The sequence below is a fragment of the Cynoglossus semilaevis genome, chromosome 16, assembly GCF_000523025.1.
Source record: "Cynoglossus semilaevis isolate Cse_v1.0 chromosome 16, Cse_v1.0, whole genome shotgun sequence".
Lineage (NCBI taxonomy): Eukaryota > Metazoa > Chordata > Actinopteri > Pleuronectiformes > Cynoglossidae > Cynoglossus > Cynoglossus semilaevis.
The window spans coordinates 13,432,014-13,450,876 of NC_024322.1; the positions used below are offsets into that span (position 1 = coordinate 13,432,014).

The window sequence follows — 18,863 nt, forward strand, 5'->3', positions numbered from 1 at the left end:
TGTGTATTTTTTAACATTTTTATTACAAAAAATACAAATCACGAATAAGACAAACACACAAACACACACACAAGCTTTGTCAGTAGATAGCCTGTCATTATATTGTTTGCAGATTCCCTTAAAATAAATTACCCAGCCAGTATAGTGGACTGAACAATAATCCATATTGGTGAGTTTAAATTCCATGTGATTGACATATGTCTGAAGGGAGCAGCTAATAACACAGTATGTGACCTATATAAATTGTCACCTGGGTGGTGCCCACTTGGACTTCCTGGCTGGGTGTCTCCACAGTCTGTAGGCAGTACCAGCACAGACAGCTGCTGGGTATAATGCTAATGGACACAGTAGTAATAACAACAAACAGACAAAACACTCAGAGCATTTTCACAAGATCGACTGTAACACGATGTAAACAAACTTCACACTTAAGCTGTCTATCTAAAAATATATTCATTTGATACTAAAAGACATCTGAATTGTGAATTATAGTGTAAATATCTATAATTAGAATTTTAATTTTTTTTAATCCCAGAATATTGTAAATGTAAGGCAGGGCGGTCAGCCTCAGTAAAATGGTTTGTGTTTTGACAGATTAAGCACTGACTGATATTTTTTGAGGTAAAACAGTTTTTGAGGAAGTCAAAGTGTGTCAGGTGTACCAGGCAGCAACAACAAGTGTACCAGAGCAGCAGCAACAGGTTTCTAGCATCATTCAGTAATTCGTTTAAATCTGAAAAAGCCCCACTATTTAGAAAGCACTGTCAATGTGTCAGTGTAAAGAAAAACATGACCAAAAAGTGCAATGAATTTCCAAAACATGAGAATTCATCAGATTAACATTAATTTGCATTTGCAAAATATTGGATAGATATTCCCTTTTCAATGGTGTCCGTTTCTCCCTTTTTATCCTGCCACAAAAAAGGAAAGACAAATTAGTATATTTTTATTGCACAATGAATGTGTAATTAAGAGTCAACAAAGGCATGTTACCTGTTCTGGACAGAACACAGAACTTTTTGCATTCATCTTCTGTGTCGAATCGATTGTTGTTTCCACCACAGCCTCCATACCAAAATTGAGCACAGGAGTTAGCCTGCTTGTCATAGTACCAGTGAATACTGTAGTCCCGGCAGTGGCCTTGGGACAAGTCGAGGTTACAGCGGGGATCAGGAAGAGAAGCTGCTAATAGAAAATCCATGCGTGAGACAAATGATTCGTTTTTTTAAATCTTTTTTTTTTCACCAAATCATTGTCATGATGTCAAGATCTGTAAAATCGAGCAGCGCTCACCTTCTGGCTGGACTGATATCACCGTTTCCGGCAGAGTGGGCTGTGAAGATGAAACTGAAACCAGTGTAGATGAAGATGTTGCTGAGGAGGACGATGATGATGAGGACGATGAAGATGACAGGACAGTCCCTGTGGAGACTGAGCTTTCTACTTTAGGTGATACCACTGTTGTTCTGTTGACTGCAGACACGATGCTTCCGCTCCGTATGTGAGCTCTGATGTCTAAATCTTCACCCTCATCCTCCTCCACAGCCTAGAAAAAGAAAACGTCAAAACCATTTACCAATTGCCTCAGGTGAAACAACCACGAAAATACCACAAGTGTATCCAATGTTAAAGACCTGAATTCGGAGTGGATCTGCACTGATGGGCAGGGCAAAACTGTCTCCACGGCCGCGGCTGTTGGGGCGTCTCTGAATTTGGTTCTCTTCATGGTTAACAGTAAACTTACCCCCGTCGTTTCCATTAACATAACCATTATTTCCATGACCATGATACACCTTGGTGTCCTCCACGTGACCATGGTTTTCAACGACACCGTACCCATGACCGTTGTTGCCGTTCCGGTGTCCATTTAAGATGTGATTGTAAAACACCGCACCATTTTCGTCTTCGCAGAATTGGTTGATGAGCTGGGATTCCAGTGCTGAAAAAAAATCATTACAGTCAAGGAATCTTTATGATAATAGTTACAGTGCCAACATTGAGATGTTTCCGAGTCATTACAGTCAAGAAATCTTTATGATAATAGTTATATTACAGTGCCAACATTGAGATGTTTCCGATTTTCACCTGGTAGTGTGTTGAAGTCATCAATGAGGTACATGTGTTCACTGTCAGGGTCAGAGGCGATGAGGTTGAGTTCGCTCAAGAACTCAGCCTGCGTGGGATCAGATGAATTGACGATCCCCAGGGCATACATCTCAATATTAGCGGCGTGAGCCTCCCTCACAGCTATGTCAAGTTTGACAGACTCTCGCTTGTCGGTCTGACCATCGGTGATGACGATGGCTACTTTTCTGACCCCAGGTCGAGCACTGAAGAAGGCCTCCTGAGTGGCTTTTCTGATGGCAGTGCCAGTGTAGGTGCCTTCACCCATGTATGGCATTTTTCTAATGGCTTGCTTCACATCCTGCTTGTTCATGTATCGAGCCAGGTTGAACTCCAAGAGGACGTCCAGACTGTAAAGGACCAGTCCGATTCTTGTTGCATTTCGACCAACTGTTGTGCGGTCCACCAGGCGTGTGACAAAATCTTTGATGATTTCAAAGTTTTCTGGGCCGACACTTTCTGAGCTGTCGATGACAAACACCAGCTCCATGGGCCTCTCCTTGCACCTGATGCCACATCCTGGAAAACCACAGTACGGGTTGGACACTTTTTATAATGACAATATGCTTCATTATGAGTCTGACATTAGCTCATTCAATAACTATTAAGTAAAGTAGTCAAATGTCTCACCACAAACTTCTTTGATCAGCTTAATAATGTCTTCTCTCTGAAAAGGGACACTTACATCAGTGTGAACTCATTATACATTGTTACATGACCAAACACTAAATCTATATCTGAAAACACCTACTGTCAGGCCTGGTTCTCCTTTAGCTCCTGGCTTTCCCTGTGAGTTGAATAAACCAATTAGGACCAATTAGTTAATGAGCTACTAATTCTACTATCTCTTTTACGTACAGCTTCTCCAGCGACTCCAGAATCTCCCATGTCTCCTTTAAAACCTTTCATTCCCCTCTCACCCTGTAGCCCACGGTCACCCTGTTACAAAGAGCAGAGGTGTAATTATAATATTATTATTGTACTATATCCTTTATTTTTGAAAATTGGAAAGGTCTTTTTTTTTTTTTAACTCACCTTTGGTCCAGGTAAACCTTCTCCTTGTGGCCCTCTAGGTCCAGTCATGCCTTGAGATCCAGGTTCTCCCTGAAACAAAATGTAACTTTTATTTTATAAACTGTGACAAAATATTTGACCCACATCGAATTTGTCAGGCAGGTGAAAGGTACCTTTGGACCTTGAATGCCTTCTCCTTGTGGTCCAGTTGGACCAGGAGGTCCTGGTCTGCCAACATTACCCTATGACAAACAAGTGCAGTTATTACAACTCTGGTCAAAGTCATATTTGTGTGCATGAAAACTGAATTTGGGAAATTTTAATACAGAGGTGAGCGACTCTACTGCAACAAAGCATTACAATTATTAATATTATTTTATTGTTATATATATTAATTACAATTATTAATATTATTTTGTTATATTATATACATATTTGTTTTTTCATAGACTTACTGGTGGTCCCTGTATGCCCTCTCCAGGTGGTCCTGGTAAACCAGGCAATCCTCTAAAGCCAATGTCACCCTGAAACAAACATGATATCAACAATAGACCACAAAGAACTCTAACAGTGACAAACAACCAAATAAAGACGTATATACAAACCTTGGGTCCAGGAATTCCTATTCCTTCTACCCCTACTTCACCTGGCAGACCTGGCAAGCCTGGAGGACCCTGAAGAAAATGTATAAATTGAGATTGCACCAGTCAGCACACACAGTAAATCTTTGATATTATCAGGTTATAGTTGATTATATTTATTAAGAAAATACAAACCACTGGGCCAGGACTGCCTTCACCTTTTGGACCGTGTGGACCTGGCAAACCCGGGTGACCGCGATCACCCTGGTTTAAAAATTAAATGATGACAAGTGTCAAGACGAGTGTAAAACTATGATTCCAGGTGGTAATTTTTCTTGTTTTATTAGTTTTTACCTTTGGACCAGGGAGTCCATGTCCCGTTTCACCTATAGGCCCAGGAGGTCCAGAAGGACCGACATCACCCTACAAAAAGAAAATCAATTCGAAGGCATCAACAATATTCTGTTGTGTAGTTGTTGTTTACTTTCTGAAACAGAATGTTGTCTTTGTTTTACCTTAGGACCTGAAACAGATCGTCCTTGAGGGCCTGGCATACCCTGGTGCCCTGGTATACCACGTTCTCCCTAAAAAGAGGCAGTTAACAGTTCCTTTATATTAAGAATATTTAAATTGTTACTACCTTTAAAGGTCTTTGACATTGACAAGTCTTCATAAGCTAAATCAAAACAAATCTTACCTTTGGTCCAGATGGTCCAGTAATCCCAGGAGGTCCGTGTAATCCACGTATGCCTCTCATACCTTGGTCACCCTTTGAAAATTAAAACCAAGTTATTTGATCTGGAATACAAAGAATATGAATATGTGCTATTTTTTAAGGTATACCTTCTCTCCCTGAATACCAATTCCTGGTGCTCCTTCGAGACCTCTTGACCCAGGCAGACCAGGCTCACCCTAAAAATGACAATTATTTATTGAATACAATCAGTCAGTAAAGACATTGGTTTAGTTTTATGTCTTGGTTATCCTTGGTTGGTCAATTAAGCCAGGGAATTGAACCACTGATCTTCTTGATGAAAGGTACTCTTTCATCGCAGTTGAACATCATATTCATAGTTAACCAAGAATCTCTAGTGAAAATCTAACAATAGGATTTTCACCTTCTGCCCTGGAGCTCCGTCTTCCCCAGGAAGTCCAGGAAGTCCCCCCAAACCACCTGCTCCTGGCTCTCCCTGTGTGAGAATGTTCAGTGTTTGGTTAAGCCAATATATTGCCAATAACACAACTTTAATTCAGTGGTTTGTTCGGCAGCATGGATGTGTTACCTTTGGCCCAGGTTCTCCAATGCCCCTCTCTCCTGGAGTGCCCTGCTCTCCTGGTAAACCTTGGTCTCCCTAAAAATGGAAGCAGTGGACAGTTGTGAGAAGTAGAAAATTCTTAACGATTTGTAATGACTCTTGGTTTTTACTAGTTTTCAGCAAACCTTAAGTCCAGGCAGACCTTCTCCTGGAACCCCTCTACCTCCTGGTGGACCTCTGGGACCCTCGATTCCCTGCATGGTGATAAAAGTCCCATCAGTGCAATACTGGAATATTAGCGATACTTTTTTAAGTAATATAAATGCAGTATAATTCCCCTGACCTTTTCTCCTTGTATGCCAATTCCTATTGGTCCAGTTAGTCCCAGTGGGCCTGGAGGCCCCAGATCTCCCTTGAAACAACACAAACAGGTAAAAACAAGTTAGTTCCACTTGAATAAAATTAGATTTCATTTTTCATAATACTTAATAAAAAATAGTCTCTTAAAATTTGTCAATTCCTCACATCTCATTGGTAGAATCACAAGGTTTGTGTTTTTCTTTCTTTTACTCAGTCAATGCTTACATGATAATTATTGCATGGATTCTACTTTTAAATCTTTGGTTTTCAGAACCCAGATTACCTTGTCCCCTTTGATTCCTGCCCCCTGCTGCCCTCTCGGCCCCCTCAGCCCTGGGAGCCCACGATCTCCCTGAAAAACAAAATCAGGTCAACAGTTACATCACAGCCTCTGAAATTGTGAGTTGAGTTGAAGCCAGATCTGCATTGTTCCCTGTCATAGGACTATGGAAAAAGAGCATGTTGGTTCCTGTCAGCTTTTTGTGATTGATGTTGGAATAATCCCATCACCCAGGTATTATTTTCTTGACTCCTTTCACAGCATTTGCTGTGTGCATGCACATGGATTCAGACTTTTTATGTCACATTCACAGTTAATGCTTTATTTAAAACATTGTTATTCTTAAAAACAAAAAAAAATTGAATCAGATTACAAACCAATCTTTTTTCCCATTGTGGCAAAAAACAAACAAACAACTAAATTTGTACTTAATTTGACAAGCCTGCCCCCCCTACAATAAATTCACACCCTCGGGGGGTGGGGGGGCGCAGGAGCTTCCTTTAGTCATAAACGTGTACATAGATTTCCTTTCTCTCTTTCCACCACCACATAATTATGTTCCTGTCATTGTCTGATTTACTCACAAGCTCAGTCATGAACTGCAGTAAAAACCGAGGATGACTTGTGTTACAACTAGTCTTGTGTTAAAATGATAATAATAAGACACCATACATATGCTTGTCAGCAATAACCACTGTTTCAGGTTCAAACTGTAAAACCCTACACTACTGTGCCCTCATTCTTTTTGTGTCAAAATGTCGTTTTTACACGTTTCACAGATTGAGCAGAAATGCTGGAGTGAACGCCTGAGCTGTGAGTCAGTGAGGCGAACGTTGTGAGATCTGATTTTGACAAATGCAGGCCATGAACTGCAGAGATCTCAGTTACAACCCTGGCCAACACTGTCTTTTTATGACAACATAGTAGATACATAAGAGTTTTTACAACTGCTTTGTTACGCATTTAGGCTAGAAAATTTTGGTCCATTTTTATTTACGTTATTTCTAAAGAGAAATCATTGGAATTTTCTGAAAGGCACCGTGACTGATTCAACCATGTAGATATTTTTGTCTTTGATGGATTTTATAGAGAAGAGTTTCCAAACCCTGGGTCGGGTACCTTATGTGTGTCCTAAAAATATATATGTAATAGGGAATGCATTTTGTTGTCATTTGTGTCTCTTGGAAAAGTTTTTACTTATTCATAGATTGAGTTATAAAACTATGCTGTAAATTTAGTCACACTTGAGTGTCATATAGGTCAGTGGAGAATGAACATGACTGCATTTTGTTTTATTATTCATTCAATTTTGGAATTTACCTTGGGTCCAGGTATTATTTTTTTTTATTATTTATCCAATTTTGGAATTTACCTTGGGTCCAGGTAATCCTTCTCCCTGAGGTCCCTTTTCTCCTTGAATTCCCTGTGGTCCTTGAGGTCCCTGTTAAATAAAACATTTAGCGTATTAGCACAGTGACACCACAATCATTGCTTGAAAAACTACAAAATACATTAAACATTACAAAGTGTAGCTTGTTTACTGACAGGAGGTCCATGTTCACCCAGTCCTGGATGACCTGGAGGTCCTGGTCTGCCTTGGAACCCCATATCACCCTGGAGAAAAAAAAACATTTTAATTGAATATTTGTAACCTGCATTCATGAAATGTTTTTTATCTCAAATTTGACAAATTATTTAAATATATAAATCAAGTAGGACAAATATTTTAAATAATATATATAATAATATATAAAATGTATAAATCAAGTAGGACAAATATTTTAAAATAAACACTGACCTTTGCTCCTGGTAGACCAATGCCAGTTTCCCCCTGTAGGCCTGGAGGACCAAGTGGTCCACGTTCACCCTGTCATCACAAAAAATATTTAATTCAACACAGAGTTCATACTTCCAGCATGAGCTCATCAATAGTGATAAAACCACAACATTGGTTTATCACTTCAAAGAACATTCAGTTCATAAAGATGTTAATGCAGTGTGGAGGATATAGACACTGTGATATCTTCTATTTTTACTTATTAATTTTTGATTAACTCAACAGCATTTTGAAAAAAAAAGTAAACAAACCAAAGTTTGCGAGGTCTTTGTTATTGATACATTTCTAGAGGGGCAGATTAAAATGTCTGATACACCTAATAATTTACACTAATGAAAAAAAAAACTTCCTATACACACCCACACAATAAGATTTGCTGGAGATAATAAAAGTGTATTCCTTTGCCCTAAAAGGAAACCCCCTTACATTAAAAACTTAACCTCTGTGTTAAATGCGTTACAAATTCTTGTCTTACAGCAGCTCTTTATGGGATACAACTCCAGAGACCACCAAGACTGCTTTTTTTTTACAAATACCACCTACATGTCCACACACGGTGAGACACTGGGCATGAATGCACTTCCACATATGTTGTTAACTATATGTAGTATTACAGAGACAGACAATGCTGTAGGCACTTCGGTCTGACGTGTAGTCTGTATTTAGAAACAAGATACAGGCAATGGAAGGAGCCTATAGCATTTTCTTGGGATCATAATGTTCATCTCTGTACTCTGTGAATTATTGCCCTATTGCTCTACCTGAAAAGAAAAGCCCCTCTGTGCTGAAGTCTAAGGTGGTAAACAAGCTCTTGTTTAAATAAGTCATAAAAAAGAAGCTGCAAATGTCACAGGAGACGTGGTGAGGAGTGAATGAAAGCTGTCCGTCACGACCTGACCTGCTTCCCCTGAGGGCCCTCTGGTCCGATGTCTCCATGAGGTCCTGGTAAACCCTGGACAAAGACATTTTTTACAGGTTAGAGGTCACTGACACTGGTGGATAAATGCTAATAAATGTGTGTCAACTTATAACACGCAGTAACAGTGAATAAAAATGGTAAATGTTTAGTTGAAATGAAAGTTTGGCCATATACTTTGGCATACATATAATATATATTAATTGCATATATATGTACGTTGACCAAGCCACATGCACAGATTTGTTTTTCAACATGGCTTAATTGAAGTTTAAATTTGAATATTGTTACATAGAAAACTCTTCTAGCATGTACCCACGTTTATGCTCCGAAATGTGTATTTATTTTATATACGTATACATATGGAGCATTACAAACCTGCAGGCCTCTAGGTCCTCTTTCACCAACTGCTCCTTCAAAACCCTGCGATATATTAAAAAAAGGAGAAACATCAAAATAGTTTATTAAAGAAAAACACAATTTAAAACAAAAGAATAACTTTAATAATAATTTTTGTCAATGGAATTGTCATACTCTGTCTCCTTTGATTCCTGGAGTGCCGCACTCACCCCTCTCCCCCTGTGTAGGAGGTAAAAGTCACTCACTTTTTCCCACTTTTTAAAAAAGAACAGATGTATCTCTGTTAAAAATAGACGTACCTTGTCTCCCCTTTGACCCAGTTTTCCCTGTGAAAAAAAAATTACGTGTTTAAACAAACAACTGTGAATATCAATTTCACACGTTTTTTTTTTACCTTTCATAAATTGTTTGTTTACCTCAACACCTTCTCTTCCAGGCAATCCACCTAATCCTGCTTCACCCTAATTAGAAAGGATTAGCATGACATTAAGTGTTTGCCATAGATACTGGGAATGTTAATCTTTTGTTGATACAGATATGAGGAAGCAGGTGAGATCTCAGAGGAGCCCACCTGCTGTGAAAAGGTTGTGCTTTTTTCACAAATTCTCACCTTTTGCCCTTTTTGCCCCACAGCTCCGTCATCTCCGGGACGGCCTTTCTTTCCCTGGAGGATGAAATGAAATATCGTAGATATATTTGAAAATGTTCACCAAATATACAACCCCAAACTAAAACCTGAAGTATATGTATCTGCTATGCTCTTTGTCAGGTGAAGGCACGACTGTTTTTGTCTGGACAAACATTGTCTGAGACAGACAGAAGACAAAAGCTCCATTTGGAATTTGCCGTAAATCCCTGCCTGTGGATTTGAACTTTCCATGGATGGACTTGAGTCATCTTGTCCATAAATCCAGGGGTTATCTGCACCTGGATGATGTGTGTCAGTCATTGTCTAATGCAGATCACTGGTTTGTGAATGCAATAACGACGACACTCTCAGTCTCGGTGCAAGAATTTGAAGCATCTCTCTGTGGAGAGAGCACCTGGGTAATGACCTCCGTCTTTCAGCAGCACGATTATCCACCAAGTCGTTGAAACGCTTCACATTACGAGTGCTGTCTGAGAAAAAGAGGGGGCTATTTGGATGTTTGTTTATATGACAGATAATGCTGATGGGTGTCAAGATGCACCAACCTTGTTTTATGTTGTAGTAGTGAGAGTCTAATATAAATGGGTGTATAAATGTATAATATTTACTAACTGTTTTTCAAATAATACAAAAAAGTGAAAATAAAACATTTTAGTTTATGTAACTTAAGTATTTTCCATATTTATCATTTGTACTGAGATCCCTGGAGTAAAATAATGCACATTTTCAATACCACAATATTCTGTTGCATTATATTCTGTTAGATTGGATTGATTACTATTCTGTTATATTCAAATGGATTGGATCACATTGGATTAAATTGGATTGTGTTGATTTAAATTGACCAACGTTTTAGTTTTTTTAAGGCAAATGGTTTATTGTGTTGTCTCTGGTTTCCATGGAAGACTCTGGAGAAATGCACGGTAACTTCCTATGACCTGACGCCCACAGTAGCAGCAAACATACTGTATTCATCTCAGTGTCACCCTTTTCTGTTGCCATAGGTTTTACAATGTGTGACATGTTTCTCTTTTCACACAGCTTAGCTTCTGGAAATGCCCCGAGGCTTAGAGATAACGGCAAACAATTACCCCCCAAACTGTTTTGAACTGCACCTCCGTCATAGCAGGTTTATGCGAGATTTTAAGATTCTTGGAGTGCTGTGCTCTGTCAAACCTCTGTGACAGCTTTGTTTGTGGAATCTGTTGGACAGTTTGAGGATGAATACTCACCGCGGGCCCACTGGGTCCCCTCTCCCCTTTCTCACATGCACATCTCTGGGCCAGAGGGCACTTCAAAAAAAAAGAGAGAGAGATGTTTGTTAAACTGACGTGAACGTAATTCTATATTATCAGAAGACGCAATGATCTAATGGTACATCCTTGAATGTGAGGTTTAGGCTCATACTTACACCCTCATCAGCCAAGTTGGTCTGCAAAAGAAAACACAAAGTGAGGTGATGAAGATCTGACTTCTCAGGTTTCTTTATTCATTTCCTAAATGATGTCAGATGTGTTGAGATAAGTCAGTGGAGCACAAATACTTGGAGAAATATTAATATTACTTCATGGAGAGGTATAAAACTATTCCTGATTAAACAAAACGTTGCATCATTTACACCACATTCTCATCTAAAGCCCAGAGACAAAGGCTACAACCCATGGATTTATTGAAAATTCTTTCTTATGTTTCTTTATGGCATTGTCACCATTTCATCACTACGCAAATACCTGAACAAGCCTGTGCACACATGCATCCACTTCTTTAGTGCTTTGTGCTAAAAGACATTTTGCATTGTACTCACAATCTTTGTGACAACTTTTTCCACGATGTTCTCCTCCTGCAAGTTGTAGAGGAATTGAGAGGCAGGGGAGCTGGCCAGAAGACGCAGCTGGGCTACATTGGCTGGTTCGTTGGCTGCCCAAGTGATGCCCAGAGTGAAGAACCTAATGCCCTGGTTCTTGGCATCAGCCACCGCAGAGAAAATATCTGGGTTCCTCGGGTGTGAAACTCCATCAGTTAGCAGCACAGCCACCTTGATGCTGCCAGGACTGGATTCCTCCAGATAGATTTTGGTCATGTTGGTGATGGCGTAGGTGGTGTAGGTGCCGTGGCCGATGTAGATTATTGGAGTTATCCGGGTCTTGAAGTTCTCAGCACCCTTCCACTCTTTAAAGGTTTGCTCTGTGATGACGTGACTGCTGTACTGCAGCAGGGCCACCCTCAGGCTCATGCTTCGACCGTTCTGAAGCTGGATACCCTGAAGTCTGTCCACTACATTCATGGCAAACTGCTTCTCCTGCTCGTGATTGTCCTTGGCACTCTCAGAGCTGTCCAACAGGAAGGAGAGCTCCAGGCCACAGTCCTCATCCACGATGGCTGTGTGCAGACACAAGATCATGTTTTATTCCCACTGCAACCCTTTTAGGTAACATTAAATAACATTAAATGAAATGAGAAAACTTGTTTTCACAACTGTCCTACCTTGTCCATTGTGAATATTTGCAGCCAAATGTTTGGGCCGGGGTCTTTTGCTTGTCCTCCTGTCCTCGGAGTAGTCTTGGGCCCAAACACTGGTCAGTGCTGTGAGAAGCAGCACCAGTGTAGAGTGGCGGAGCATCCTTGCTCCAACTATGGAATAAAAAAAATGAAACAAATCCACATTAAAACAGTCAATGTCCATTTAAAGAATCAGGTTAACTTTTAACAAAACAAAACATTTTAGTCTTTTTTCTTCATTCTTTTTTAAGAGACTACAACCTTCTTAATAAAAATGTATTACCTTTAAGTAAATGCAGCCCAAATTACAGGCTTGATCAGAACGGCAGAAGCAGCCAAGCACAAGGATGCATATGTTATGCAGCAGAAGCAGTGACAGTGATTATGCTCAGCCAAAAGTGAGGGACCCTGAGATGCTCACTCCTCCTTTATAAGGAGACACCCTCAGACCACCTCCCATAGAGACCTGCCAAGAACTCCAGACCTGCCCCCAGGGAGGGGAAGGCTTCTGGTTTACGAGTGCAACAATGAAGCAATATTGTCAGAGCTGTTAAATTTGATTTTTAACACAAGTCGTCAAAAATAATTTAAGCAGTTACAGATGCAAAGTTTGCTGAAGTTAAATAGTTTTAGCCTGAATTTAACAGCTGGATGATATAATAACATAGCAGGGATAAGAATTAAAACCTTTTCACTTCTTTGCTTCTGCTTAGACGATCTCAGTTTGTTCTCACATTACATATTGTGAGGTGAAATATGTCTTAATCGTGGTGTCAAAACTGTTTGCTTTACTCCAACTGAACGAAGGGAGGTGTGTTTGACTATACAGGTGAAGGCAGATTTCTTTTTTACACAGGAATCTTCACTGTTGCCGCAGAACTTAGAGGGAATTACGCAACTAGTTATGTTTTTATAACATTAAATCACGCTAACTAAATATAAGATAAATAAATAAATAAAGACTTAAATTAAATTAGAATAAAAAACTTTTTTTTAAAATGAATCTCACATGAATTCCACAGGTAAGGTCATTTAAAGTTTAGAAGTTTTAATGGCAAAGGCCTGGTCACCTTTGGTCCACACCCTTGAGTTTGGAATGACCTCCACCTGGGAAAAAGGATCAGCAGGAGAAAAAATTTCTTTAATGGAGTCCTCAATTACCATAATAACTGGAACACTCAAGAATGGGGCAAATGGAGTCAGTTGTCTTTAGTGTAACAGCTTGACACAAATGTAAAACACCACCTGAAAATTACACTTAAAAAGAGATAAGTAAAAAAAAAACAATTTAACCATAAAATGATCAATGTCATTCACATAAATTATATCTAGTAACCAATACTGAAAAGACGAAAGATGAGTAAAACCTTAGCTCTATAAATGTGAAAAAGTCTTCAATATTAATCATCATTTAAATTATTCATTTATATTAAAAAAATGAGCACCGTATAAATCAACTGAAATGGAATACGACTTCACCAGAAAGAAAAAGCCACAGGTTCTTCACCTCTTAAGCCCTTAAAGATGACCATCTGACCACTCACTGGTGGCGATGACCTTTCCACATATGCCTCCTGGTGTGGTTTCAAGATTGGGCTGGTCCTGTGCAGACTGGCTGAGGATCCAAGAAGCGTTTAGCCGGCTGTTCCCGAGGTGAAGAGTCTTTGTATTCCACAGCTCCAGGCAAGAAAGCAATTAGAGGAGACTCTCTGACACAAAGGAATTCAACGCTGAATGATCGCTTGGCAGAATCCGTGCTGTCGCCTTGTTTTATGATAAATGACAGCTACTCATTGTACTTGTATAATACCACTGGATTTATAGGAAGGGAGGAGGCTGTGAGTCAGGTTGTTCATGTATGTCTTGGACCTAATAATAAAATTTATGTTTACTTCATTTCATCAGTTGTGTAAATGAAAAACAAAATGGAATTAAATTGATATTATGAGAAATGTTTTCATCATCATCATACTGTTGCCACAAATGCAAGGGAAACTGTTAATGAATTTAAATGTGGTAGTGGTCCCTGGCTGGCTCTGGTATGATCACTGTCTGCACAGTTAACCATATTAATTTAGTTGTGTTTTTGATTATTGCTATTAATGCATATGTGACCTCCCAGCACCAGCAGTCAACAGTCGAGGTTGATGTACCTCATAAAGCTGGTTTTCATAAGGCTAGTTTCAAAATGTAAATTTTTAACTTGCCTTTAAATGTGAGCTCAAAGTTGAAACCTTGAGGAACCTTGGGCACTTTTCTGGTCAGCAAGGTACAATACCTGTGGAGACACACAATACATTCCAAATAAATGAACATAGTTGTCATTAAAGAAAGAGTGCTGTTGAATTAAGCATGGTGCCGGTGGCAAGATACTATGGAAGAAGTATTTTCTGTGCAACACAAACATTACAGAGGGCAAAAGCTTGCAAGTAGGAAAGTGTTTAATTGTCTAATAAAACTAAGGCTGAATTGTTTGGCAAGAACATGTAGTGATTGATTTGACATAAAAGTCACTGCATACCAACCTGAAAACATCATCACAGCTATTAAGAATAGTGAAGAGAGCATCTTGATTTGGGGCTTTTCTGCCTCTGGGTCTGGACTGCTCTTTAGGAATTTTAACGTCTATCAGAGCTATTTAATAGCTCAACATCGGGGAGAGGTCTGTCAGATAAATCTGATCATACAACATCTCTGATCTGAGTACATGTGTTGAATGATAAGATCTAAAAAATACATATACTGTGGTCAGACATAAATAAACAGTTCACATCTTAGAAAATCCAAAGTTCATCCAAAATTTGTTTAATTTTTTTAAATCTTCTAGCTCTAACCCTGTTTAAATGTGGGTATAATAACTATTTCAATTAGTCTTGTAATAGGGGTGTAGTTATATTTTTATTATTTGTTTTTTTGGAACAAAGCTCAGTAACAGGTCATTTAAAAGCATGTACAAGGTTCCATAAATAAAAAGTACAATTAAAATTAAAGAGATAATTAGTTAAAAACAAGAAAAAGAGAAGAAATCATAGGAAACGTTCGTTTTTGTAAGATTGGAATGATGTATGTACAAACAACTTAGCCTTCAACTTATTTAAATAACTTGAAATAAAAATGAAATAACAATTGGTCTACTCTACTCTAAATGTTTGTTTATAGAAGGCATACATGCCCAAATACATGAATTTTCTTTCACTTATGACGAACTCCTACCTTTGCTTTGTATTGCAATTATTTTTATTATCATGTACAGGTTCGAGAATAGAATCCTTTATTTTTGCGGAGCCACAAGTGAAGCTTTGGGTGAGTGCTGCCCTCTCCGGTAAGGATGAACTATAACAACCCCGCAATACGCGCATGCCCAGTATTCAGTATCAGTATTCAGTAAAACCCTGACAGAAGTGAACGGCGTTTTCACCTTCAGCCATCTTAACCATGTTGGGCGCAGTGGGACGGTGCTGCAGCGGTTCCCTGCAGGCTTTCAAGCCTGGATTTAACGCTTTAAAAAACATCACTGCTAAACACGCAGCCCTAAATGCCAGTGAGTACATATTTTCACTTTGAGTGTCTGTCAGCGTTGTTTAAAAGCAAAGGAGAGGCTGAGTGAGGCCCGGCATAAAATGACCACAGAGTTTTTGGTTCATTTGCACGTGATGTGTTTAATTTATTCATGGTGTATAACTACAAATAAATAACAGCTGTTTTTAACGGTATCGTCAAATTACTACCAAGATTAGAGGCTCTTTGCACAAGAAAAGTGCTGGTAACAGGTATTATTGAATGACCTTTCCTCGTCAGTCATAACAAGACCTTAACCGTGACACTCACTTGAATCATCATCGACCACGACAGTTATGTAAAGACAATGAATTTGTTTCACATTCTGTTCCAAAATATCACATGTACATTTACATGTCTGTATGTATATAACTTGACGGATGTCAACTGAAAAAAAAGTCAAATGGAACTCACACCTGTTGCAATGCTTCAATATCTGAAACAAGTTCCATTTCAAGTTATTTGTTAAAGAATTTGATGTTTGATTTGATATCAATGCTTCGTGTCAGCAGTGTTGTTGTTAAAGCAGAGGCTACTTTCCATTATGTTAGAGGTTTTTGTTATTTTTTTTTCTAAACTTAAAAATAAAATCATTGTTGATATTGTTGTAGCTACATACTCTGTCTTTTTTTGCCCCTTCAGGCAGGGCTTATGCAGCCCCAGCGGCTAAGGCTGCACTGGCCAATGGCCAGATTGTGGCAGTGATCGGTGCCGTGGTGGATGTAAGGTTCGATGAGGATCTTCCTCCCATTCTCAATGCCCTGGAAGTACTTGGTCGTGACAGCCGGCTGGTGCTGGAGGTCGCACAGCATCTCGGTAAGTGGGTTGCAGTCTAATAAGAATCAGTGTCCAAGCCTGCTGTGGTCTTTAATATTTACTTTTGTGTTTCTCCAGGTGAAAGCACAGTCCGAACAATTGCCATGGATGGCACAGAAGGCCTGGTTCGTGGCCAGAAGGTTATGGACACTGGAGCCCCCATCAGGATCCCTGTGGGCCCCGAGACCTTGGGCCGGATCATGAACGTCATTGGAGAACCCATTGATGAGAGGGGTCCAATTAGCACCAAGCAGTGAGTGAAAAATATGAGTTGTTCTAGATAAACACCTGTATATAAATATGTTAATGCATTATAAATGTTTTATATATTAATTTATTAATATTATTGTTCTTTTGTTATTATCCTGCAGGACAGCTCCTATTCATGCTGAAGCCCCTGAGTTCACTGACATGAGTGTGGAACAGGAGATCCTGGTTACTGGTATCAAGGTGGTGGATCTGCTGGCTCCTTATGCCAAGGGAGGAAAAATTGGTTGGTTCATCACATCCTGTTGTCCTTTAATATATATATATTAAAAAACACCATTGCTCCTTCCCAGGTATTTGACTTCTGTATATATATATATAAAAAACACAATTGCTCCTTCCCAGGTATTTGACTTCTGTCTATTATGTGTTTAAGGTCTCTTTGGTGGTGCAGGTGTGGGAAAGACTGTGTTAATTATGGAGCTGATCAACAACGTAGCCAAAGCTCATGGTGGATACTCTGTGTTTGCTGGAGTGGGAGAGCGCACACGTGAAGGAAATGACTTGTACCATGAAATGATTGAGTCTGGTGTCATTAACCTGAAAGACACAACATCCAAGGTAAAACTTTACATTTGGGAAGGGTGATTCTTCTCTCCTTTTATTTTTAAAATGTGAAATAAAGTGTGTACAGATTCAATCTCTTTCAAAAAGTATAATTGAGTGTGATATGAATAATATGGTCCCTGATGTTTCAGTTTTTCTTAAATAATTTTCTCATCGTCCACAGGTAGCTCTGGTGTACGGTCAGATGAACGAGCCTCCTGGTGCCCGTGCCAGGGTTGCTCTAACCGGTCTGACTGTTGCCGAGTACTTCCGTGATCAGGAGGGACAGGACGTGCTGCTCTTTATTGACAATATCTTCAGGTTTACTCAGGCTGGATCAGAGGTTAGAAACGTCTGAATCTGTCAAACACAGCTGGAGTTTCACAGTACACCACAGGTGTCCCTAAAGAGATGTTTGATTTCAGGTGTCTGCCTTACTGGGTCGCATCCCGTCTGCTGTGGGTTACCAGCCAACTTTGGCCACTGATATGGGTACAATGCAAGAGCGAATCACCACCACTAAGAAAGGCTCCATCACCTCAGTACAGGTGAGACAGTCCAGGAGGATGAAGCCTAGAACCATATTAGGACCCTGGCTTTTTTTCCCCCATGTTAACTTTATTCACTGTATCACAGGCCATTTATGTACCTGCTGATGACTTGACTGATCCTGCTCCTGCCACAACCTTTGCTCACTTGGATGCTACCACTGTGTTGTCCCGTGCCATCGCTGAGCTTGGCATCTACCCTGCTGTGGACCCTCTGGATTCCACCTCCCGTATCATGGACCCCAACATTGTCGGAGCCGAGCACTATGATGTTGCTCGTGGTGTACAGAAAATTCTTCAGGTAAGCCTCATCTCTCAGGTTGTTCACTCAAAATATGCATGCCTCTGAACTGTACTCCCTTTCTGTTTGTACTTTGTCGTAGGATTACAAATCACTGCAAGACATCATTGCCATCCTGGGTATGGATGAATTGTCCGAGGAGGACAAGCTGACTGTTGCACGTGCTCGCAAGATCCAGCGATTCTTGTCGCAGCCCTTCCAGGTTGCCGAGGTCTTCACTGGCCATATGGGAAAGTTGGTGCCACTTAAGGAAACAATCAAAGGCTTTAAAAGTATTCTAGGAGGTAAAGTGTTTTACTGCGCTTGAAGCTTCTGCTACAGGTTTAAAGTAAATAGAAAATTGATTATCTTTGTCTTGAATGACAGGTGAATACGATGCCCTGCCAGAGCAGGCATTCTACATGGTGGGTCCCATTGAGGAGGTGGTGCAGAAGGCTGAAAAGCTGGCAGAGGAGCATTCCTAAGTGATTCATGTAAAAGTTTTGTACAGAATAATTACCTATTAAAACAACACCATTGTTGTTCAGTGCCCCTGTAAATGAAATAAATAAATTACATTGTGATATTATAGTTTTCTTTGGTCCACACTATTTCTTTTCTTGTGCTATTGGTCAACGGTGAAATCAAATAAATGCAACGTCACTTTACCTTCATTACAAACATTCCTAAAATCCTAAAAACTTGTAAGTAGTGAACATGGAAGTTTACCAGACAAAAGGACAAAGATTTTTTTTTAATAAAGTTTATTTATAAAAAAGATTTTTTTTAATAAAGTTTATTTATAAAATGGCAAAAAACAGTTAATTGCATAGAAAATCACTATACTCATTGAAATAAATCAATGAGTAAAACTAGACAAAAATTAAATTTAAATTAAAACCCAAACTTTGGAGGATGATCCTTTTATGCCTGATCTTGATTCCCTAAGGTTTTTACAATTTATCTTGGTCA

At 39.4% G+C, this 18,863-nt stretch overlaps 2 protein-coding genes across 5 annotated transcripts; one reads left to right on the forward strand and one right to left on the reverse strand.

Moving 5' to 3' along the window:
- Positions 1-112: 112 nt before the first annotated feature.
- On the reverse strand, positions 113-14,138 carry col28a2a (collagen, type XXVIII, alpha 2a). 4 transcript variants are annotated; one of them, XM_025064009.1, is made up of 37 exons: positions 13,384-14,138; positions 12,947-12,983; positions 11,862-12,008; positions 11,182-11,756; positions 10,789-10,809; positions 10,610-10,669; positions 9,339-9,392; positions 9,145-9,189; positions 9,028-9,054; positions 8,903-8,947; positions 8,747-8,791; positions 8,351-8,404; positions 7,414-7,482; positions 7,161-7,229; positions 6,988-7,056; positions 5,619-5,687; positions 5,319-5,387; positions 5,161-5,229; positions 5,003-5,071; positions 4,838-4,909; positions 4,563-4,631; positions 4,417-4,488; positions 4,235-4,303; positions 4,074-4,142; positions 3,915-3,983; positions 3,744-3,812; positions 3,594-3,662; positions 3,312-3,380; positions 3,160-3,228; positions 2,983-3,063; positions 2,876-2,911; positions 2,755-2,791; positions 2,086-2,643; positions 1,635-1,939; positions 1,294-1,546; positions 994-1,185; positions 113-911 (listed from the first exon to the last, which is right to left on the reverse strand). In XM_025064009.1, exons 3-37 carry the CDS (start codon positions 11,995-11,997, stop codon positions 907-909), a joined length of 3,708 nt encoding a protein of 1,235 aa, XP_024919777.1. In that variant the 5' UTR covers positions 11,998-12,008; positions 12,947-12,983; positions 13,384-14,138; the 3' UTR covers positions 113-906. The 4 variants fall into 4 exon arrangements, with proteins under 4 accessions (XP_024919777.1, XP_024919778.1, XP_024919776.1 ...); XM_025064010.1 differs by having other exon boundaries at positions 12,886-12,983; XM_025064008.1 differs by lacking the exon at positions 13,384-14,138 and having other exon boundaries at positions 994-1,182; positions 12,947-13,276.
- Positions 14,139-15,311: 1,173 nt separating this feature from the next.
- Positions 15,312-18,482, forward strand: LOC103392222 (ATP synthase subunit beta, mitochondrial-like). The gene is made up of 10 exons (XM_008328795.3): positions 15,312-15,417; positions 16,077-16,250; positions 16,329-16,503; positions 16,622-16,743; positions 16,894-17,078; positions 17,248-17,406; positions 17,489-17,611; positions 17,700-17,912; positions 17,995-18,196; positions 18,279-18,482. Exons 1-10 carry the CDS (start codon positions 15,312-15,314, stop codon positions 18,374-18,376), a joined length of 1,557 nt encoding a protein of 518 aa, XP_008327017.1. The 3' UTR covers positions 18,377-18,482.
- The last annotated feature ends 381 nt before the right edge of the window (positions 18,483-18,863 follow it).

Coding starts and splice junctions, on each gene's coding strand:
- col28a2a (XM_025064007.1), bottom strand. CDS start 13,040: ATGGTAATTGAGGACTCCATTAAAGAAATTTTTTCTCCTGCTGATCCT. Junction 10,810..11,181: donor AAAAAGTTGTCACAAAGATT/GTGAGTACAATG, acceptor TTTCTTTTGCAG/ACCAACTTGGCTGATGAGGG. Junction 3,064..3,159: donor AAGGTTTACCTGGACCAAAG/GTGAGTTAAAAA, acceptor TCTTTGTAACAG/GGTGACCGTGGGCTACAGGG.
- LOC103392222 (XM_008328795.3), top strand. CDS start 15,312: ATGTTGGGCGCAGTGGGACGGTGCTGCAGCGGTTCCCTGCAGGCTTTC. Junction 15,418..16,076: donor ACACGCAGCCCTAAATGCCA/GTGAGTACATAT, acceptor TTGCCCCTTCAG/GCAGGGCTTATGCAGCCCCA. Junction 17,612..17,699: donor GCTCCATCACCTCAGTACAG/GTGAGACAGTCC, acceptor ACTGTATCACAG/GCCATTTATGTACCTGCTGA.